General features: G+C 34.3%; 1 protein-coding gene across 16 annotated transcripts in view; it reads right to left on the bottom strand.

Annotated features, from left to right (window-relative positions):
• The window catches only part of PPIP5K2 (diphosphoinositol pentakisphosphate kinase 2), a 61,566-nt gene that overhangs the window by 38,194 nt on the left and 3,641 nt on the right, over positions 1-19,731 (bottom strand). For 13 of the 16 annotated variants that reach the window (XR_015793820.1, XR_015793821.1, XR_015793822.1 and 10 more), the window contains exons 2-10: positions 16,095-16,231; positions 8,523-8,922; positions 7,547-7,742; positions 6,479-6,569; positions 5,481-5,566; positions 3,229-3,383; positions 2,056-2,157; positions 951-1,112; positions 38-159 (exon numbers count right to left, since the gene is read on the bottom strand). Coding sequence is in view for 13 of the 16 variants with exons in the window: in XM_088130142.1 (XP_087986268.1) it covers positions 38-159; positions 951-1,112; positions 2,056-2,157; positions 3,229-3,383; positions 5,481-5,566; positions 6,479-6,569; positions 7,547-7,742; positions 8,523-8,660 (1,052 nt within the window). In the remaining 3 variants the exon portion in view is untranslated. Of the gene's footprint in view, positions 1-37; positions 160-950; positions 1,113-2,055; positions 2,158-3,228; positions 3,384-5,480; positions 5,567-6,478; positions 6,570-7,546; positions 7,743-8,522; positions 8,923-9,618; positions 9,763-16,094; positions 16,232-19,731 lie in introns of those variants that run through there. The other 3 variants (XM_025171832.2, XM_025171833.2, XM_088130141.1) reach the window with 2 other exon arrangements.

Genomic DNA, 19,731 nt, shown 5'->3' with positions numbered 1-19,731 from the left:
GTGCCAAAAAGCCCACTCATGTTCCTTAAACTCTTACCCAAGGATTTTAGCACAATCATCATAATACTTCATAGAATTCTTCACAAAACTGAAGCCATTGACATCACAGACGTAGGACTGCCCATTTGCACGCAATAGGTCAAAGCCACAAACTGTTTGCTGTCAGAGAAAGGAACAACATGCTCAAAATCTGTAAACTGTCATCTACAGACATTTAAAACTCAAATAACTATATATAATAGAAACAAAACATTCCACATGTTATTAATAATCTAAAACATCACAAGTTAGGTTCTGTTTTCTCATATCTATTTAAATGTTTATACTGTCTTAACCTAATTTTGAAAGGCATCTCATTTTGAATTTAATATCCTTCCAAATTCTTATCCTGTTCTTTCTAACATTTCAAAATACATTTATAAAACAGGTTAACAGTATAAACAACTCTAAGAAATGCCATTCAGACATCTATCTGTAGAGGCTTGTTGATGTAAACAGGTTTTGTTTATGGATTTTCTTAGATTTTTATCAGCTAATCAAAGAGAGAAACAAACACGGAAAAATAGGAATAATTGAAAAGCAGGAGCTATCCTCTGCACTAAAAAAAGGACAACCTTTTGCAGTTCTTTGATGACAGGGGTCAGCAATATGATTTTACTGGTGCCAAGTTGCTTGTCATATCATAAAATGACACCTGCAGTTCTGCAAAATTAAACTTAAAAAAAAAAATTAATGGCCAAATCTTTTTTAATGGCCAAATCTTATGAGGTTAGCATTCCCATGTTAAATTTCATGAAATCTGGCCATTTGGGGGGAAGGGGTATCTGGACCATCATGTGAAATCATTCAATAGAATCCAAGGCCTGAAAAGGTTTCTGACTGCTGGAATAAGCAATAATTTCAGAAAATAATAATTTGCTTTGAGATGTATGCTGTTGTCATCGTGTTACCTTAAAAGCCAGGCACACTTTCCAAGCTATTAGTTTCTCCCGTGCATTAAGTATCACTGGATATCTCACTTCTTTGCCTTCACTATCACGCTCCACCTTACCATCCAGAGCAGGGGATTTACGTGCTTCTGCATGTGCATAATCTGGACCTACAGTGTACACCTACATTTGAGGGTAAAGGAAAAGACAAAGAAAGTACAGACTTCTTGGTTAAATACATGGCATTAAATACAGCTTCACTTCACAGTCAGTTCCAGCTCCAAGTCTCCATATTTATGCTTTTACATTATTCACAGGGGAGGGAGAATACAGGCAAAGTGAAAAGCACTAGAAAGTAAATAAAGCTCTGCAGGACCAGTCGTGGTGATAGAGCCCTTAGCCAGAAGCCTACAGAGCGTCCTTCCATTTTAGTAACTAGCCAGCTGATTGTCATGAAACAGATTACTATTTTTTAAATGTTATTAATGGTAGGAACTCCAATCCCATTTATTTCAGTTGGCTTGTTCTAAATATTCTGGAATTTATTCAATTTCTTGGAAATAATTTACATTTAACGGAATGAATTTTGTCAAGTAATTTTAGGACTGAAATGTTAGATTATTTAATCAGTCATATTTTTAAAGAAAGGCATAGAATGCTGTTTCTAAATGTTCTTAGAATTAGAACTAATAATGATATCTAAATAATTTATAAGTAACTTTTACTATGGCTGAGCAAATCTGCTGGAAGAGATGCCCAGACATAACACCTCCTTTTGAAATGTTAAAGCAGACTGATAGTGAAAACCACAAAGTGAAATAGCTTTGCACACAAACAGAGAGCTGGGAGTAGCTTATAATGCAGCTGTGTAACACTGGGGACACAAGTAACTGTTTCAACAATTCAAAAAGACATACTTCATTTGCACTCCCATGCTTTTCAAAAGATATTAATTTTTATTTTCTCTAAGAAGAAATAATTTTCACTGAAGAAAACAAAGCATTTCTACTGTTTCAGATCTAACTACAGCAATGCTTCAGGCAGTAGTAAATGTTTCACTGACTGAGTTGCTGAGTTCCTTAAGCACTTGATTGTTCCAAATGTAAACCTAAATATGCAGTTATACCTTCACATCTGTGCCATCTGTAGGCATGAATTCCTCATAGATGTATGAACCAGTTTTTCTCACATTGCTTTCAGGAGAGTAAACACTGCTTCTGCTGCCAATCTGAAATACATATTTCCATCAATATCACTTTACACTAAAAATACTCAGAAACCATTATTTTTTTTAAAAAAACTGCTTTTAACACTTTAGAGAGTAAAACTGTATATTTATAAATGTTTTTATAAAAACAAAATGCATAGTATTTGTTTTATAAAAACAAAATGCATTACCATAGTATACTGACAGGCTAGGAAGGAAAAAAGAAAATACACTGGCTGCATGGACTGAAATATCTATTTTAGGAAGGTTGCCCAAGATAAATTTATAGAACATTATATTTTTTAATGTTCCCTTCTGAAAAATATCACTGTTCACTGTTCATCCTTAACTGCATTAACAAATGGAAAGAGGTAATTACATACAACTTTGGCTTTATCTTTGTTAATGGAAGGCATGGCATTTTAAGTGGGTCAGCAACAGATATGAGATAAGGCAGGTTGCCAAATACTTTTTAGTTTTTTAGAAATTCCTGTTATCGGATTGACTGATGATTGTACATATTATACATGATTTAATACCATGTTCATTTCCTACAATATAGTAAACTTTCTATTTTACTGTATTATTAACATTATCTTTTATTTCCCTTTTCTGAATAAAACAAAATCAGTATTCTTAAAAAGAAACTCCCTCTTTTCCCTTCCCTCTTCAGCTCCTAGACGCAATAAAACCCTGTTCCTTAGAGTTGTGAAACTGTAAAAGTAATTTGGAAATTTTCAGATGAAGAAGGGAAGTTGAGGACAGTATCTTCTAACCCATTATGAAGAGAGAGGTTACTCAAAATTCATTTCTACATCTTGAAACTATTATGGGAGGAAGCTAAAAAATACTCATGATACTAATAGTAATGTTATAGTTGATGCATTCCTAATATTTTCTTTATTTATATAGGGGAATATAAATTGCAAACCCCATTCCATTCTAGCACTGAAGATATTCCCTAGCCGGGTAACAAAATGTTTGCAAGAAAACAACCAAGCTCAGAAAACCCCAAGGACTCCACAGTTCAACCCTGAGCTACACACATTCTCTTCTATTAGATTATTCTTGTGTAATTTATATTAGTCTTACTTTACGAAAGAGTCTCTGACTTCCCCCACCAGCAGATGTTGGATAATAAATATACACATTGTGGTCCTCTGCACTAACTGGTTTTTCCACAAATGGCTTTTGGAAAATCTCCCCATTCACCTCCACATGATCTTCTCCTTCAATCAAACTGCATTCTGGAAAAAGAATGTAAATGCAGACTTCAGACTTGAATCACAGATAAAAATTCCATTATAAACTAAGACAGGAAAAATGGCTATAATCTATTAATTTATTTGAACCCATGCACTTCAGCAACTTCGAAACTCAGCATGCTAAGTCATAGACGAGCAAACTTTTTCTCCTATTGAGGACTACAATGGGATGTATGGCATGTGTCAAGACTGCACTGGGAGATAGTCAGAGATATATGGACAGATTACCTCTTTACTCCCAAATCTAAAAATAAAATTTTCCAGAATGTGAATTTCATTCACACTTATGAGTAGTAACAATAATCCTGATAACTTTCTATCTGAAGAAAAATTATCTTCCCAATGTAACATAAAATTCCAACCTTTAAGCAAGCATCATTCCATTCTTTAAAAGAAAAACGTATTTCAAGTCTTTTTGTTTTTTACCCTCAAAAGTAAATAATCTTAAGTTCCCGAATTTATTTCTCAATTTCAATGTTAAAACAAATTCCAATTCAAGAAACTCCTCCTGTCTTTCCCTGGTATACCATAAATGAATTTCCTAGTACAAATAAATAAATATTTCTTCCCAGCTTTAAAATGTACTATTATTACCACTACCACAAAAATCAAGCAAACAAACAAAAAACTAAGTGGGAAGTCATAAGGAAGAACAAATGGAGACTGAAAGAGGAAGTTTGGGATAGAAATAGGGCCATGATAATGCCTGGGAGGGAGAGGGAAGTCAGAATGGGTTGAGGAAGAATTGGAGTAAGTGCTAAAAAAAAAGCAAAGCAGGGAGGCTGTGGAAGAAAATGGTGATGAGATCTGGTGAGCGTATATTGAAGCCTAGCTGACCCTTCACATGTAATGATACAATAACTCATTAAATCAGCTATATCTCCTTTTTCAGTGTTTTACAGATGTCTGAAAAAAGATGCAGTTATTTTACAGAAATGCTATGATCCTGTTGCCATGCAGATGAAAGCATGTTTTCCAAATAATTTTCAAAGCATGAACAGCCCTAGAAATGATACCTGTTAGTGAATGGAATGGAAGAGCAAGATTAGAAAATATGTAATGATAAAAAGAGCAGACAGAACCATCTAATTGCCTGCATTGTCAAATCTTAGTTCCCAAGGATACATTTGGACAACAATCAATTTTTCCATCCAGCAAGCAACATGGTTGGGCACAGCTATCTATTGACTACTTTTAGACTGCTGTGTTGTTTGAAGATAGTGATAGCTTTTTTGGTCACAATCCAGAAAAGAAAAATCAGAAGAAGCCATGGGTTCCCTCTCTAACTTGTTACATTTGGAAGGAACACCAAGACTGAATGACATGACAACCTAAAAACAAACCATAAATTTGTAATTTGCAGCCTCATTGTTGGCTGTGGCTGCATTGCCTGAAAGTGTCCATCTGGAAGCTGCAACATTTTAACTGACTTCCTCCTCCCCAGAACGGAAATGAAAGCTATCTACAGACATAAACAGAAAAAATGTACAGCACTAAGGGCCAAAATAAATGGAGTGCCAAAAAACCAAAATATCTGCAAATATTTACATCAAAACTTACTATATTTTCTATATTTGATCCTAGGTGTTATAAGAGACTGAATACAAAAAGGATATAAAAAGGAGCAATGAAATAACCATTTTTTCCCCTAGCTAAAGTCTATGAAGAAGAAGGATCAAAGAATATATCCCATAAAATATTAAGCATTTTGACAAAAAACACCTATTTCTAAAGTTTTCTGAAATAAAGAAACCATTGCACTTAAATTGCAGCTTGTTTAGCAAGTCCAGCAACAGAATATGAAATTAAATATTTTTATGTTGAAGTAAATTCCTATACTGTAGATCTTTATTTTGAAGTTCCACTGTGTTCAGTGGATGGTTTAAAAAAAAGTGTTACATCCTATCAGTTACATAGTTCTTTTTCGTCTGGCAACAGATCCAACCATGTGAACTTCCACTCCCGATTCATACCATATGGTGAGGTGCATGGTTGTATGCCACAAAAATAACATTTTATTAAACAGGCAAGAACAACTGTTGGTAGAAGAGTCCTTTGAAATGCCAATATAATAATCACCTTGGGGATTGTTTGGATCCCGGTTTAGGACTGCATATCGAGGAAGTAAAATGCCTTCATCTTTAAGGATGCTATAAACTTCTCTCCTGAAAGGAAAAAAATATATCCCACAAAACATTGCAACTAGTGAAAAAAACATGAAAATAATTCCTAGTTAAAATCACACGATAGTCTTGTAAATTTTATGCAAAGTTGCAACAACTGTCTAATCAGAAAGTTATGCTATTAAAAATGGGAGCTGGAACAAAATGTTGCAAAATGTAGAACCTCTAATCCCAGGAACAAGACATGTCTAATACAGTTTTAGAGCATCACATGTGCCTATCTGTATGAGAGAAAGGAAGCACGGCCTCCTCCCCATGCTACTATGCCTTTTTGGTGTGGTACAGATTTGAGGATAATTGCTACAACTGAATTTGAGCATGTATTTTTTCAGATTAGCAATATTGATACCAGATTCTCACTGATGGTTATATTTGTCACTATTTTAGAAGATGAGATTACTAATGCATCCATCCTGAGAATATTACCATAGAGAACATACATTTAAGAACTGCACTTCATCTGTAACAGCTTGATGCTGATATTATCAAGAACACACTGAAATGGCCTTGTCAAGGGCATTAGTCTGAATGTGCACAATCAAGACATAAAGGAAAGGAGAAATCTTTTGGAAACACTAAATGTAAGATAATTGAGAAAAAATGATTTTAGTAAATAAACAGCAACAAAATAGTAAAAAGACAGTAAAGCAAGATTAACAAAATATACATCTTGAAAAATGTAAAGTTTTGTTACCATACAAATTAAATCAGTAAAGTTTTTAGCTCTGTTTTAAACATGACGATATTCTTTGCCAATACAGTAGTAAAGTAACTAATGATCTATCGTGATCATGCTGGTACACTAGCAGTACATGTGCAGGTTTGTGGTAAACAAAAAGCAAGAAAAATACCAAATCAGACATTTATGCCTATGAGGCAAGGTTATTTATTTACCTGTCTTGTATATGGTACTGCATATTCAAATCATTAATAACAAATGGATTCCTGAGTTTAGAATAGGCAACTGCTTTGTCCAATGGAAATCCTAAAATGTAGCAAAGAAAATTTGCACATAATCATTTAAATAGTTCTTAAATGCAAAGAAAGATTACTTATTACTTTCATAATTGATTTATGCTGGATATGTTTAACAAATTATTTTAAATTCCTTCACCTATATAATTACCTAGGCTACAGTTTCATAGTTTCATCCATCCCATTTTAAAAGCTTTCCTCTTTATTTTGTTTTCCCCATTTTGTTCAACTGAAACATCAGATTTCCTATATCAGTGATTATTTAACAATCAATTCAAATATAATAGTAAATCAGCAATCTAGTATTTTATTAACATACTTTTTTTTAAGTAAAGGAAAAAATAATATATCAACATTATACATTTAAAGCTGCAGCAATCGTCTTAAGTAAATTCCACTGAACTGGACTTATTTCTGACCAAACATTAGTGAAGTTAAACTGTAATGCATTTAATAAAATTTTAATACGTTTTAAATAGAAAAATAACGAAACAATGGAGAAATTGAGAATAACAGAGAAAGGAGAGTATACCTCTAGGCATGCTTAAGGAAAAGCTGCATTTTCCTTGGAAACTATTTTTTTTCTCTAAATTCTCCTCATGAAATTAATTTAAATCAAAGGCAGGCACAGAAGGTCTTGTTATACATGTTTGCATGCACTATATACTTCCTCCCAAGATTAGCATTTTTAATGTTAATAAATTTCATATCCATTGTTTCCAAGGAAAAGTGTTTTCAACTGTTGTATAAAGTGGATTAATAATACCTTTAATCACTGTAATAATGTTAGTCAGTATTGTGTTTATATTGAAACTATTATTACACGCCACTAGATAATCCCGATATATTACTTATTTAATTAAATATTGTTCAATGTAAGAAAGATTTCAATAACCCCATTCCATTTTTTTAAAAAGTTCACAAAATTGTAACCTAATCCTTCACAATGTGAAGATTTTTACATTATTCTGAATAAAGAGCAATCACCTTTAGAATGAAAAGAAATGAGACAATCACATAAAGGCCAGTTTTCCACCGGTTCATTCAAAATGATATCTTCTTCAAATATCACTACTGTGATATATTTAAACATGGAAAGCCGTTCAAGGATTTCATTCATTGGTTTTGATTTTGATTTTTTTGCCATAGAACATATTCCAACCATGATCTGTCTTTCTGGTGGCTAAGAAAAATAATAACTGTTAAAATCAATTATACTATCAATTGAGGGAATGTTTCTGTCCTTATTTCATAAAGAACAAGTTTTATGATTACCAAGTTTTATGTAGTAAGCTTCTTCACGTTTATTAAGAATGAAATCTGAATCGGAAATCAGTGCTTAATTTCATATAAGGCATACAGTAAAAAATAGTGTAAAGAAAAAATCATTTTAAAGAATGATTTAAAAGAAATGTGTAAAGAAAAAGCAATTATGCCTTATTTACAAGATTTTTAAAAAATATATAAATTTGAAGCTACCATTTGAAAGTAAAAATATCTTTCTGTGCATTAAGTTATAAAATAATAGAAAACACTCTGCAGAAACACATTTAATTCTAATGGGACTTGTAATGAGTTTCAGTATAACTGTGATGAGAAGCAGTATTGACAGTATTGTTGAATTGTAGCTAAATAGTTTGTGTTTAGATGCTACCTGCAATGCTCTCCTCAACAAATGGAGGAGACATTTCTGAACTATTTTCAACAGGCAAGAAACTATTTTCTATGCAAAGCATGAGTAATATGGTTTGATACAATGGAAAATACAATGAGGGTTTAATTTTAGATACTACATTTTACTTATTTTTGTGGCAATAGCAACACTATAACCATAACCAAGTCCATTAAAAAAAAAAAGTTAGTTTTAGAAAGCCTTCCAAACTCTGATACGTAAGTTACTTGTAGCACAGCACTAAAATCTTTAGATAATGAAACCTAAGGACAAAACAAACCCAGTACGTACAGAATCATACTCATCATCTTCCTCATGATCATAGAAGGAGACAAAATCAGAAGTTCTGGCACGATCCAAAAGTTCTTCCCCATCTTCACCGCCCACAAAAAATCTAGGAATGTCACTCTCTGTGGCATTAACAGACATTATTATAAATCCTAAAATGATCTACATAGAAACCGTAGTCACTTGGAGTACTCAGACACTGCATATAATTCCCAGTGCCTGGAATAGTAAAATTCCTTGCAGTCTGGATTGCAGTTGCTTACGCAGTTGCTTGGTGTCTGACAGTCAGCTGCCAAAAGCAGTTTAACTGATATCATCTGCCCATTGTTTTCATTTGTTACATTTTGTGAAAAAGAATCCTGTGAGTTATCATTTCCCTGAGTTAAAGCAGCAATTTTGTATCCTAGAAAGAAAGAAAGAAAGAAAGAAAGAAAGAAAGAAAGAAAGAAAGAAAGAAAGAAAGAAAGAAAGAAAGAAAGAAAGAAAGAAAGAAAGAAAAACTCGTTAGCATATTTCATTATCAAGAGATAGTTGAAATAACCTCCTGAAAATATTTACATCACTGCAACATCAACAGCTATTCTATATATTACCGAAGAAAACAAGGTACTAGATGTTGAAAATAAACATGTAAGGAGAGAGCATCCTAAGCCATAATGTGATTTATTTAGTCTCACTAAATATGATGTGGTAACCCAGCCACAGTGCTTTATAAAACATGCTTTGGCACTTAGCTTTATGTGAACCAGGCTGATCTGTTTTTTGTTTTGTTTTGGTTTTCCCAAACCATATTTAAAGCAAATCCTGGCACAGTGTGGTGTGGACAATCTATGGAGCCTGAATGAATGACAGGACAAACTAATAAATGCTCCACAGAATGTTAGCTTTTTGGCATTTTTTTTCTGCCTCCCAGTATCAGTCCAGATTTTGCAGCCCAGATCTAGTGGTCCTACTAAATAGTGAGGAATTAATAAATTAAATTACAGTTATAAATTAAATCTGATAAAGAAAAATCACTTGAAAGTTCTAATAATGAAGCAAAGGCTTAAATACCGTATTTTTCTGACTATAAGATGATACTTTTTTCTAAAATCCTTACCCTAAAAATTGAAGGGCATCTTATTCAAGGAAGTCAGCCGAGAATCACGCGGTTGCAAAACTGCCCATACTTTGTTTCTGCAGAGAGGCTTCCTCCTATCACTAGCCTCCAATCACGAGTGAAATAGCTTGTCTCTGGAAACAGACTTCCTCCAATCACGAGCCTGATGTAACTGACATCAGCTGATGCTGAACAAACCAATTAGAGGAAGGCTGTTTGCAGAGACAAGCTATCGGCAGTTTCACTCGTGCTTGAATGTAATCAGTTATGCAAAAGAGCCTGGAAATAGAGCTGCAGAGAGACGGTTTGGACCTCCTCCCACCGAGTGTATCAGGTAAATGTTAACTAATTACTAAATAAAAATGTGTTCTGCACTATCTTTAAAATATTGATTTCTTAATTTTGGGTTGGAAAAGTGGGGGTCTTCTTGTACATGGGGGTGTCTTATTGTCGGAAAAATACAGTAGTTTAGATACATAATGCAAAGACAAGTTGGAAAAGACCCTGATACTTGGAAAAATTGTAGGCAAGTAAAAACAGAGGCTGACAGAGGACAAGGTGACTAGATGCTGTCACTAATGACACAAGCAAGAGCTTATAAGAACACAAAGAAGTAGTTACTGATAGACAATCCTGGTGAAATGAAGTCTGTTGGATTATAAAGAGTCAGAAGTGACTAAACGAACAATAAGGAAAAAGAAATTTGGGAATGGGGGAATGAAAGCAATGCACCAAATTAAATTCCCAACCAGTTTCCCACAGTAAGGGACAGACTCAGCATTCACTTAAAAATACAAAACACCAACTTAAAATTTGACATGCCTCTTCAATCAACAGCTAGCATATTTAACTGAAAAGAAACCATCCTTAAACTTAACAACCCTCTCCAAAGGAAAGTTAGGGCAAAAAAAAAATAGTAAGAAAAATTCTTACTTGTAATTTACAGATAATTAATTAATAAGGATATAAACCTTTTCTCTTATACTTTTTAACTTCATTCATATATTATACCTTCCAGCTTTTAACTCACAACTCTTCATCAACAGTTATTACAATGGATAGGAAAGAACTAGAACATCCCAGCATGTGCGGTAAAAATATTAAGCAGAAATATACATCAAATGTATAAAACTCAAAAACAAGGATTTTGATAACTGATAAAACAAGGAAATAAAAAGAGCAAATATACAAGTCTAAGAGATTGTGGCTCTGTCATGTGCACCCGCAGCCTATGAACAAAATATGGTTAAAAATCAAATCAGTAAAGCAGAACATAAATGCAGAAAAAAATTAAATGTCAGGCTTATGCACCTATTTCTATATAATAACTATGTAATCTAAAAATACTAAACATTCCAAGCTGAAGATAAGTAGTCATTATTCAGAACAATTGGCTCTGACAGCTTTTTGGTTTATTTATAGCCAAAGATGAGAATTCTTTCTAGGGAAAGTGTACATTAACATTGTGTCTTTTTAAAAATGATAGATTTATGTGCTTGATCTTGAACAGATAAAATGATGGCATGGTTTTCAATTTAAATTAGATTTAGTAACATTTCTAAACAAATCTTTTGCAAGGAAGCTTCACAGACGAAAAGAAACTTTACTTCTATGTAATCTTTTAAGATCAGAATTTTTTCAGCGTAATCTCTACTATGCACTATATATTATAGTATGGTAAAGTTATATTTACTTGAGTGCAGTTACTTGACTTGTCAAACACACTTCATACTGCTTCACTTTCTATTTTACATCCTGACTATAGAGGTCAGCGTTCTTCCTCTTTAGTTTATGTATAATTACCTACTTAAAAAGACCAAAAACTGTCATTAGCCATAATCCGCATGACTGACTTCTTTCTCTCTGCACTTAATGAAGTTCATGAACATTTTGTTACATTTAGCGGAACCAGCACTGGAACAAGAAGAGGAGGAATTAGCAACATCAAATTACACAGACACATGTAAGACACATGAGTAAAACTGAATCTAAAGTTAGCTGTTAGCCAGTATTTCTCTACTCTTTACTACAAAGTAAGCTACTACATTAACTTTCAGATGAAGTTTAAGAAAGTTAAGAACGCATAATGAATGCAAATGTGAACTTGATTCTTAAAATTACAAGACATAGTTAATAATTTTTATTGTAAGCTGCCCAGAGTTATGTGAGATGGACAGCTATATTAAATAAACAAACAAACATTTCCTGCAATTTATCAAAATCCTGATTCATCAAAATCATTTATTAATATACTAGAATTCTAACAACTGTTAATCCAACAATGATGATCTTGATACTATCACCCATAGCTTTGAGGATGTAGAACTTGCTTCATCCTATCTCCTTTTCTATTTCCCAAAGATTTTTCCCATTATTATACAGTGGTGATTTTTCCAATATCATCTTAAACAAAAATCTGACTTGTTCAAAACTAAGTGCTGTCTATATAAATAAACAGCTCACCATATGCATACAAATTTAGTCTTATCCAAATCCTGACTATACGGTACTGTACCCTAGAAAGTCTGCAACGTGCTACAGAAAACACTGTATGAACAAAAGGCGTAAAAAGGGATGCCCACTTAGTTCAAAAAGTAAGCTGACTTAGTTTTAGGTAATACAGTTCCATGACCTCCAAAGTAAGATAACAATTGTTTGTTGTGCTAGGTATTTTTGGATATAAACCAAAACTACAACTAAGCTTTTATCCCAACTCTGAATTTTTTTTTTTGCACTAGAAGAATTAACAGATATTTATCTACCCTGTCACAAGCTTTAAATTGGAGGGGGGGGGGCTTTGTGGGGGGTCTTCAATTGATTGAATATGAAATGGAAGAGAGGAAACAAATTTAAATCTGAGATTAGTGTGTCACTGTAATATTAATTCAGTCAATTAAAAGCTTGCAACCCTAATAACAACATATCTTAAAAGTATACAGCCTATACAATCTAACATACGAAGAAAAAAATTACAGAGACCCTGACATCTTTTATATATGTAGGCAGATCCATTCTGGAGAAAACCATATTTAATATTTCATCTTAAACATAAAATTCAAATTAGTTTCCAGCAACACAACTAAGTAGTAATGGTATACATGCTGGCAGATATCACAGCTTCAATCCAGTATTAAGATACAAAATGTTGGATCAAGACACTGCAAGCAATCATTTCAAATGTCTTCCATAATTAAATCTATTCTGAAACAAAATGAGAATTGAACTAAGATGAATATAAAGAACTGATGAATCACTGAAAGGAAACTGCTAATTTTTAGTCCTTTGTAATATGCCAACATATTTAAATACTCACTGCCCTTAGGATTGATATTACATTTTCAATGTCAGGATATCATAATGGAAGTATTACTTAGCAGCTGGAAAGCTTCTTTAGCATTGAAAAAAATCTATAGTCCAACACAAGAAATACAAAATACATCCACAGAACAAACTGAAGACCGACAACAGTAAAAATCATGTATTACAGATGCTTCCAGTGCTATGTATAAAAATTTGAAATCTAGTGAGCTATAGTTTTTATAAAGTATTAATACTTATTTAATTATTTTTCATCTCCAATACATTTTCCTACCACCTTTGAAGTCCATCATTGGAGAACTGACCCTATAGAGCTTTAGTCAGTGTCAAAGCACTTAGCCTAGCCCCAGAAAGGATGAGGTCAAAAAGCTCTAAGGGCAGTATTTATTACGTCACTGATAATGTCTAGCCAACAAGAAACAGTATTTCAAGAAAAAGTTTATAATAATGAGATGACTTATAAAGCCGTATTTTACATTTGCTCCAATGGAATATATATATGGCCCCTACATATTGCCCATTTCAACAGCAGAACGCAATGTTCAATTTGCTACATTTCTCTCTATTTCCAATATAAATCTTCCAAAGCTTACCATAACATTCATTTGCTATTTTCCATGTGGATAAAAATTAAAATATTAAAATGATGTCTTTATTTTTATTTTAAGAGATTTGAAGATCCAATGAAATTGCATGTTTAGATACTCTGCTTTTCACACAGCTCTACCTTCACATTGCAGTTCCCTACAAAATGATGTGTTAAATATCCACTCTCCCCAGGCCTCTCTTTCTCACCCAGCACAGCAGATGGAATGGACAGAGGGGTCTTGTACTACACCCTCTGCTGGCCAATGGTGGGGGTTCAGGATCCATCTACTATTCAGTACTCCTAACTAACAGTAGGGAGGAGTCAGTGCCTTTCTTGGCACCTCCAGGCAGCTTTCTGTTATCAGCAAGGGAAAGGGTAGTCTCCAAAATGTCATTAAAGTCCACATCACAGCGACACAGGGTTCTGAATGCATGATGGTCATCCTTTCTAGTCTTAATTATAAACATGTATGATGTTAAATGAAGTCTTTCACTATGGCATTTTGGATATATTAAATAATCAGCACTGTTTCTAAGAAAAATGACCCTTTGGTTTCTGAGCAAAAATGCTATAATGCATTTGTCTCTTTAAATTCAATATAAGTAAGCAACATGCTTTTTTTCTCTCACTCAAAACTTTGTTTTTCTCCCTCTTCTTATTTCTTACATTCTCCCTCTCACTCACACACAGAGATAACCTTAGTTGTTTCCCCACCCTCCTTACTTGGGATTTTTGGTTTTTTCCCCCTTAGTGTTAAAAGATTGGATTACAAACCTCTTTGTTGCCAATCTAATGGTTGTCTATAGCACCCTACAGATATGCAGTCCTTGCCTTCAAGTCATGTCTCATTCAAGAGGTCACACTCTTCAGGAGTCACTGTTACATCTGCTGCTAGCATAACCTGCCCTGTTTCTCTTTCACTGCTTCTCTAGCTCAGTGTTTTTCAACCGTGGCAATTTTAAGATGTGTGGACCAATTCACAGAATTTCACAGCCAGCAAGTTGAAGTCCATACATGCACTCTACATGGGGCTACCCTTGAAAAGTATCTGGAAGCTACAGCTGGTGCAAAATGCAGCCACATGGGCAATTTGGGGTCCTCAAGAATGACACATGTAACACCTTTGCTGTGGGAGCTGCATTGGGTGCCAGTTTGCTTCCGGGTCCAATTCAGGGTGTTGGTTATCACCTTTAGAACCCTACATGCCATGGGACCAGGTTACCTAAGGGACTGTCTCATCCCCATTACATCAACCTGCCTCACCCGGTCAGGCAGAGAAGGTATGTTATGGATCTCGTCTACAAAAGAATGTTGACTACTGGGGCCCAGGAGGAGAACCTTCTCTGCCATTGCCCCCACCCTATGGAACGCTCTTCCCCCAGAGGTGAGGCAGGGCCCCACTCCCTGGGCCATCCAGAAAGGGCTGAAGGCATGGGGCGAGGGGGGATATAACCAACCCTGTGAGTGGCTAGCACCTTGAAGACATTCCCCAAATCTAAGATATTATTTATATAGGAAACCTTTTTGTAATGTATTTTAATTCATATTTATTCTATTTTAACTAATATTTATTCTTTTTACTGTAAACCGCCCAGAGTCGCTCTGCAGTGAGATGAGTGGTGGCAAATATGAAATATAAATAAATAAAATAAAATCTTAAAGTTCCTAAGGTTGAGCAACCTCCTCTAGCTTGATGCATTCATTGAAGAATGCAGTAGTATTTATGTACAACACTGTTCTGAACAGCTTACCTTGATTATTTCTCCATCAACGTATATTATTCCATAATATTCAAATTCTGAATTAACATATACAACTTTATTACTTGGCCCCATGAAAACAGCAAAAGCTGTAGTTCTGGCTTTTGCCTCAAAGTCCTAACAGCAAGAATGATATTTTCCAGCTATCTTAGAAAGGCATTGTACATGTACTAGGAACTGGGAACATTTTTGTACTTTTGGTTTTACAGCTGATTCATACTATCCTGGAAGGACAAATGCTGACTGTTTGGTCCTTTTATTTTTAACGATCACATAGTTGTCTTGTGACCAATACATCATCTCTATAGCAATATGGGGCTTCAAAAATGACCTGTTCCAAATTCTACCAATATAGGTCAAAATACTGGGAGGAGAAATGTATTTTAATAAATTTATAAGATAGAAGATAGAAATGCCTAGAATTACAGAAATGGAAAAAGCAACAAGCATGAAGATAAAAAGGGCTGGGCATGTCTTGAAGTGACAAAAAAAGGGAGAAATGTTTAGCTGCATTCAGATTAATAACCAGATGAATGGTTTAAGGAAACTTTATATTGGACATGGTGCTGGTGTTGTCAGTGGTACAGCATTGTCTTTAAAAAGCCAACATTTAGAAACCAGAATCTCCTTATATCACCTCTCCTCAGCCTCAACTCCCTCAAAATTCTCAGCAATGGCTATACTGACTGGAATATAATATGAGTTGGTACATGTATCTGGAGATAAATTATCACTTTAAGAAAGTATACAGAAAATTTACAATTTCAAAAACATATATAACACAGTTGCACATAACATTGTTTTCTTACCAGGAGTTAAAAAGGAAAGCGGAAAAATGTAGAAAGAACAACCCATCAGACAGCATATTGGCTGAGCTCCTTAGATGCAAAGAAGTACTCTCATCTTTCAGTTATATACTTGGCACTGCTTTTCATTGGATAATTTCCTAGGATAGAGGAAATTATCAAACATAAATTCCAACTTATTGCTGAATGAGTTAAATCATTATTAACTTCTCTCCTTTAGTTGGCTCATGCTCTTTCCATAATTTATCTATTAGCTATGAGGTGATTTTAAGCCAATAAAAACATAACCAAAAATGAGCATTTGATGTTTATCAGTGTATCATTGTTATATATTGCCATACTTTACAAGGATTCCCAGGAGTTACCAAGACAAAAAAATGCACAATTTAAATGCCTATGATAAATTAAAGTAAAACATTCATGATAAACTACAAGAATTTACTTAATGTAAAATCCAATCACTAAAGTAATAACCAGAACCATCACGTAACAAGGAATTATAACCCAGTCACCCAATTAACCACCAAATGCTCCCCAGAACTCCATCTTCACCAGCTTCCAGAACACAGTAAATGATGCTGCAAGTCTAACTTCTGAGGAAAGGCTGTTCTGCCAGGGTCATTACAGAGAAGAAATGCCTCCTTCAAGCTCCCTCTTTTCATGGAAGTGGGGAATCACTGATGATTTTTCCTGGGATGAGCATATTGGATGGCTCTATACCAGCCATGGAAGGCTGTCCTGAAAATACCTAAATGCCAAACCATGTAGGCTTTATCAACTAAAATCAGCACTTTGAACTGCATTGAAAAGTGACTGGAACAAATTCAGGTATAATGTGTTTCCAGCTGGACTTCAAAGGCAGCATTTTATACAGCATGTTGCAATTGTGATGAGGGTATAAGTTACCACTACAAGATCACCCTGCTCTAGGCAGAATCATAACTGGTGCAACAGTCAATACTGGGCAAAATCCCTCCTGCCCAAACCTCTATCTGCCCATCCAACTAGTTCCATTTATTCTAATCTAACATTAGCTACTAAGCCTCATTAATTGTATTAGAAGAAAATATTGTTTTTTGAAGTCATTTGCCCCAAGAGATGTATCTTGACACTCCAGGAAATACGTAATGTGATGGTGGAGGTGGGGGAGATGGCTGTAGTGGGTTTTTGTATTTGGGATTTTTATTTCTGTAAGCCACTCGGAGTCGCAGTGAGTTATGGGTGGCCATATAAATTGCTTAAATACATGCATACATATATATAAATTCAGATATTGTATCTTTTAATTCAGTATTACACAAATAGCTGTTTAATATTTGTATTAAATATTGGTATTAATATTTAATACCAATTAAAAAAGACCTTCCATCTTGAAAGCTAGTTCTGAAACTGATTACCATATTTTTCCAACAATAAGATGCCCCCATGTACAAGACGACCCCCATTTTTCCAGCCCAAAATTTAAAAATCAATATTTTAAAGATAGTGCAGAACACATTTTTATTTAGTAATTAGTTAACATTGACCTGATACACTCGGTGGGAGGAGGTCCAAACTGTCTCTCTGCAGCTCTATTTCCAGGCTCTTTTGCTTAACTGATTACATTCAAGCACAAGTGAAACTGCAGATAGCTTGTCTCTGCAAACAGCCTTCCTCTAATTGGTTTGTTCAGCATCAGCTGACGTCAGTTACATCAGGCTCGTGATTGGAGGAAGTCTGTTTGGGAGACAAGCTATTTCACTCGTGATTGGAGGCTAGCAATAGGAGGAAGCCTCTCTGCAGAAACAAAGTATGGGCAGTTTGGAATCGCGCGATTCTCGGCTGACTTCCTTGAATAAGACGCCCTTCGGTTTTTAGGGTAAGGATTTTAGAAAAAAGTATCGTCTTATAGTCGGAAAATTACGGTACATTCCTGCTTATAATTGGACTACTGCAGTAAGGTCCAGCAAGAGAAAAGAAGAAAGTTACCAAGTTAAAAGGATTAGTCAAGATAAAAGTGAAGGAAGCATGAGACAGTGAGGGTAACAGCTAGTACAATGCGATTAGAAGAAAAGAAAAAAAACTGTACTGTACATAGTGCTTCTTTTGAAAATAGTCTAGAAACTTCACTCAGCCCAGGATAGGATGGAAGAATGATTATTGGCATACTATGGTCATACTGGCCAACTCCGCTTACCTTTTCATTTGCATCTATTACTAGCTCATTTTCTGGTCCAATTCAAAGTGCAGTTATTAAAAGCCCTAATGGCTTATAGTCAGGTTACCTGAAGGATTAACTCTTAACATATATAAACCATTAGGCCAATTCTTCAGAGTTCTTTTCTAGCTGCTCCCTTGAAAGAAAGTGAAATGAATGGGTGGTCACTAAAGATGCAGTCTCTTGGGGGTAGAACTGTGATTAGATAATAGATCTTGCAGGGAGACCTGTCGGCCCTTTATACTACAGCACTTTTGGTACCCAGGGAAGATCATTGTTTTCCTGGGCATTTTAAACTTAAGTCCTTTTGGGTTTAGTATATTATTGATACTTAAGTTACTCATTCCTTTTTTAAACTATTTAGTCTGTTTTTTAAAGTTTATTTTACATGTTTATGTTTTAAAAATATTCCTAGCTTTCTGAAATGGCAGCAAACAGAAAAGTCTACCTCTTTGCTTCTATCTCATGGTAATCCAGATTCTGGTATCCCTATTCACTACTAACAACTGATCTGAAGTAACAGAACTATTTTTATTGCTTGTAGTCCTTATGAAAGACTAGTAAGTCTGAAAGTCTGCTGGTTAAATTCATTTCGGCAGGCTTAAAACAGTAGACTTACAAGTGAGTTTCCATGAGCATATGCATTTAGCAGTTTAATTATTCATATTTGTTAACCTCTAATTATTCCAAGCGAATTATTTAAAAGGTTATGCTTATCATTAAGGAGCCATTATAATCTATGGGATTTTTTTGTGGGGTTTTTTTGGTAGTTGTTTGACTTCTTTTTGTATTTTTCTGCATAAAAAAAAAAAAACATGTAATATATATGTCATTATAGAGCCATATCTTAAAGAACCATTTTATTATAGAATGACATAAGGAACTATTACAATAAATTGTTATCACACCAAGATATAAATTCTGTTTGGAACAATTAAGATTTGTTTTTTAATTGAACATTACAGAAAAATGCCAGAGTAGAGCATAGTACTGTAACTCATCTATTTGAAATTCCAAATTAAAAGAAGTAACCAAGTTATAAAGTTGTCCTAGCAAGTCATAGTAACATAAACCAACTAGTAAAAATGTGTCATAACACAGAAACCAAAGTATAAGAAACAAAATTAAAGCAATCTACACTTTTTCTATTAACACAGTCAAGACAAACTTCAAGAGAACTATGTTGGGGATCCTAATATAGTTCCTGGGAAATTACAGAGAAATGTTATAACGGAGGTTTCCTTTTAACACTCCAAAACTATCAATGCTACATCTTCAAGTCTATTTCAACTAGCAGTCATACAGTCTACTATACTATGTTACCTAAAACTCATTTCACACCATTTCATTACATGCACAAATAAAACCAGTGACTGTAGTAACTTTATTCAACTTTAGTAAGCTCTATTGGCTTATTTCTTCTTAAACATGCCATTTTTAAAA

This window comes from Python bivittatus, unplaced genomic scaffold, assembly GCF_059951505.1.
Source record: "Python bivittatus isolate LINGU-HERP-01145 unplaced genomic scaffold, Pbiv_v1 ctg000850_np1212, whole genome shotgun sequence".
NCBI classification, from domain to species: domain Eukaryota; kingdom Metazoa; phylum Chordata; class Lepidosauria; order Squamata; family Pythonidae; genus Python; species Python bivittatus.
Note: the sequence above shows the minus strand (reverse complement) of the source record. Positions and strands in the feature narration are given on the sequence as shown.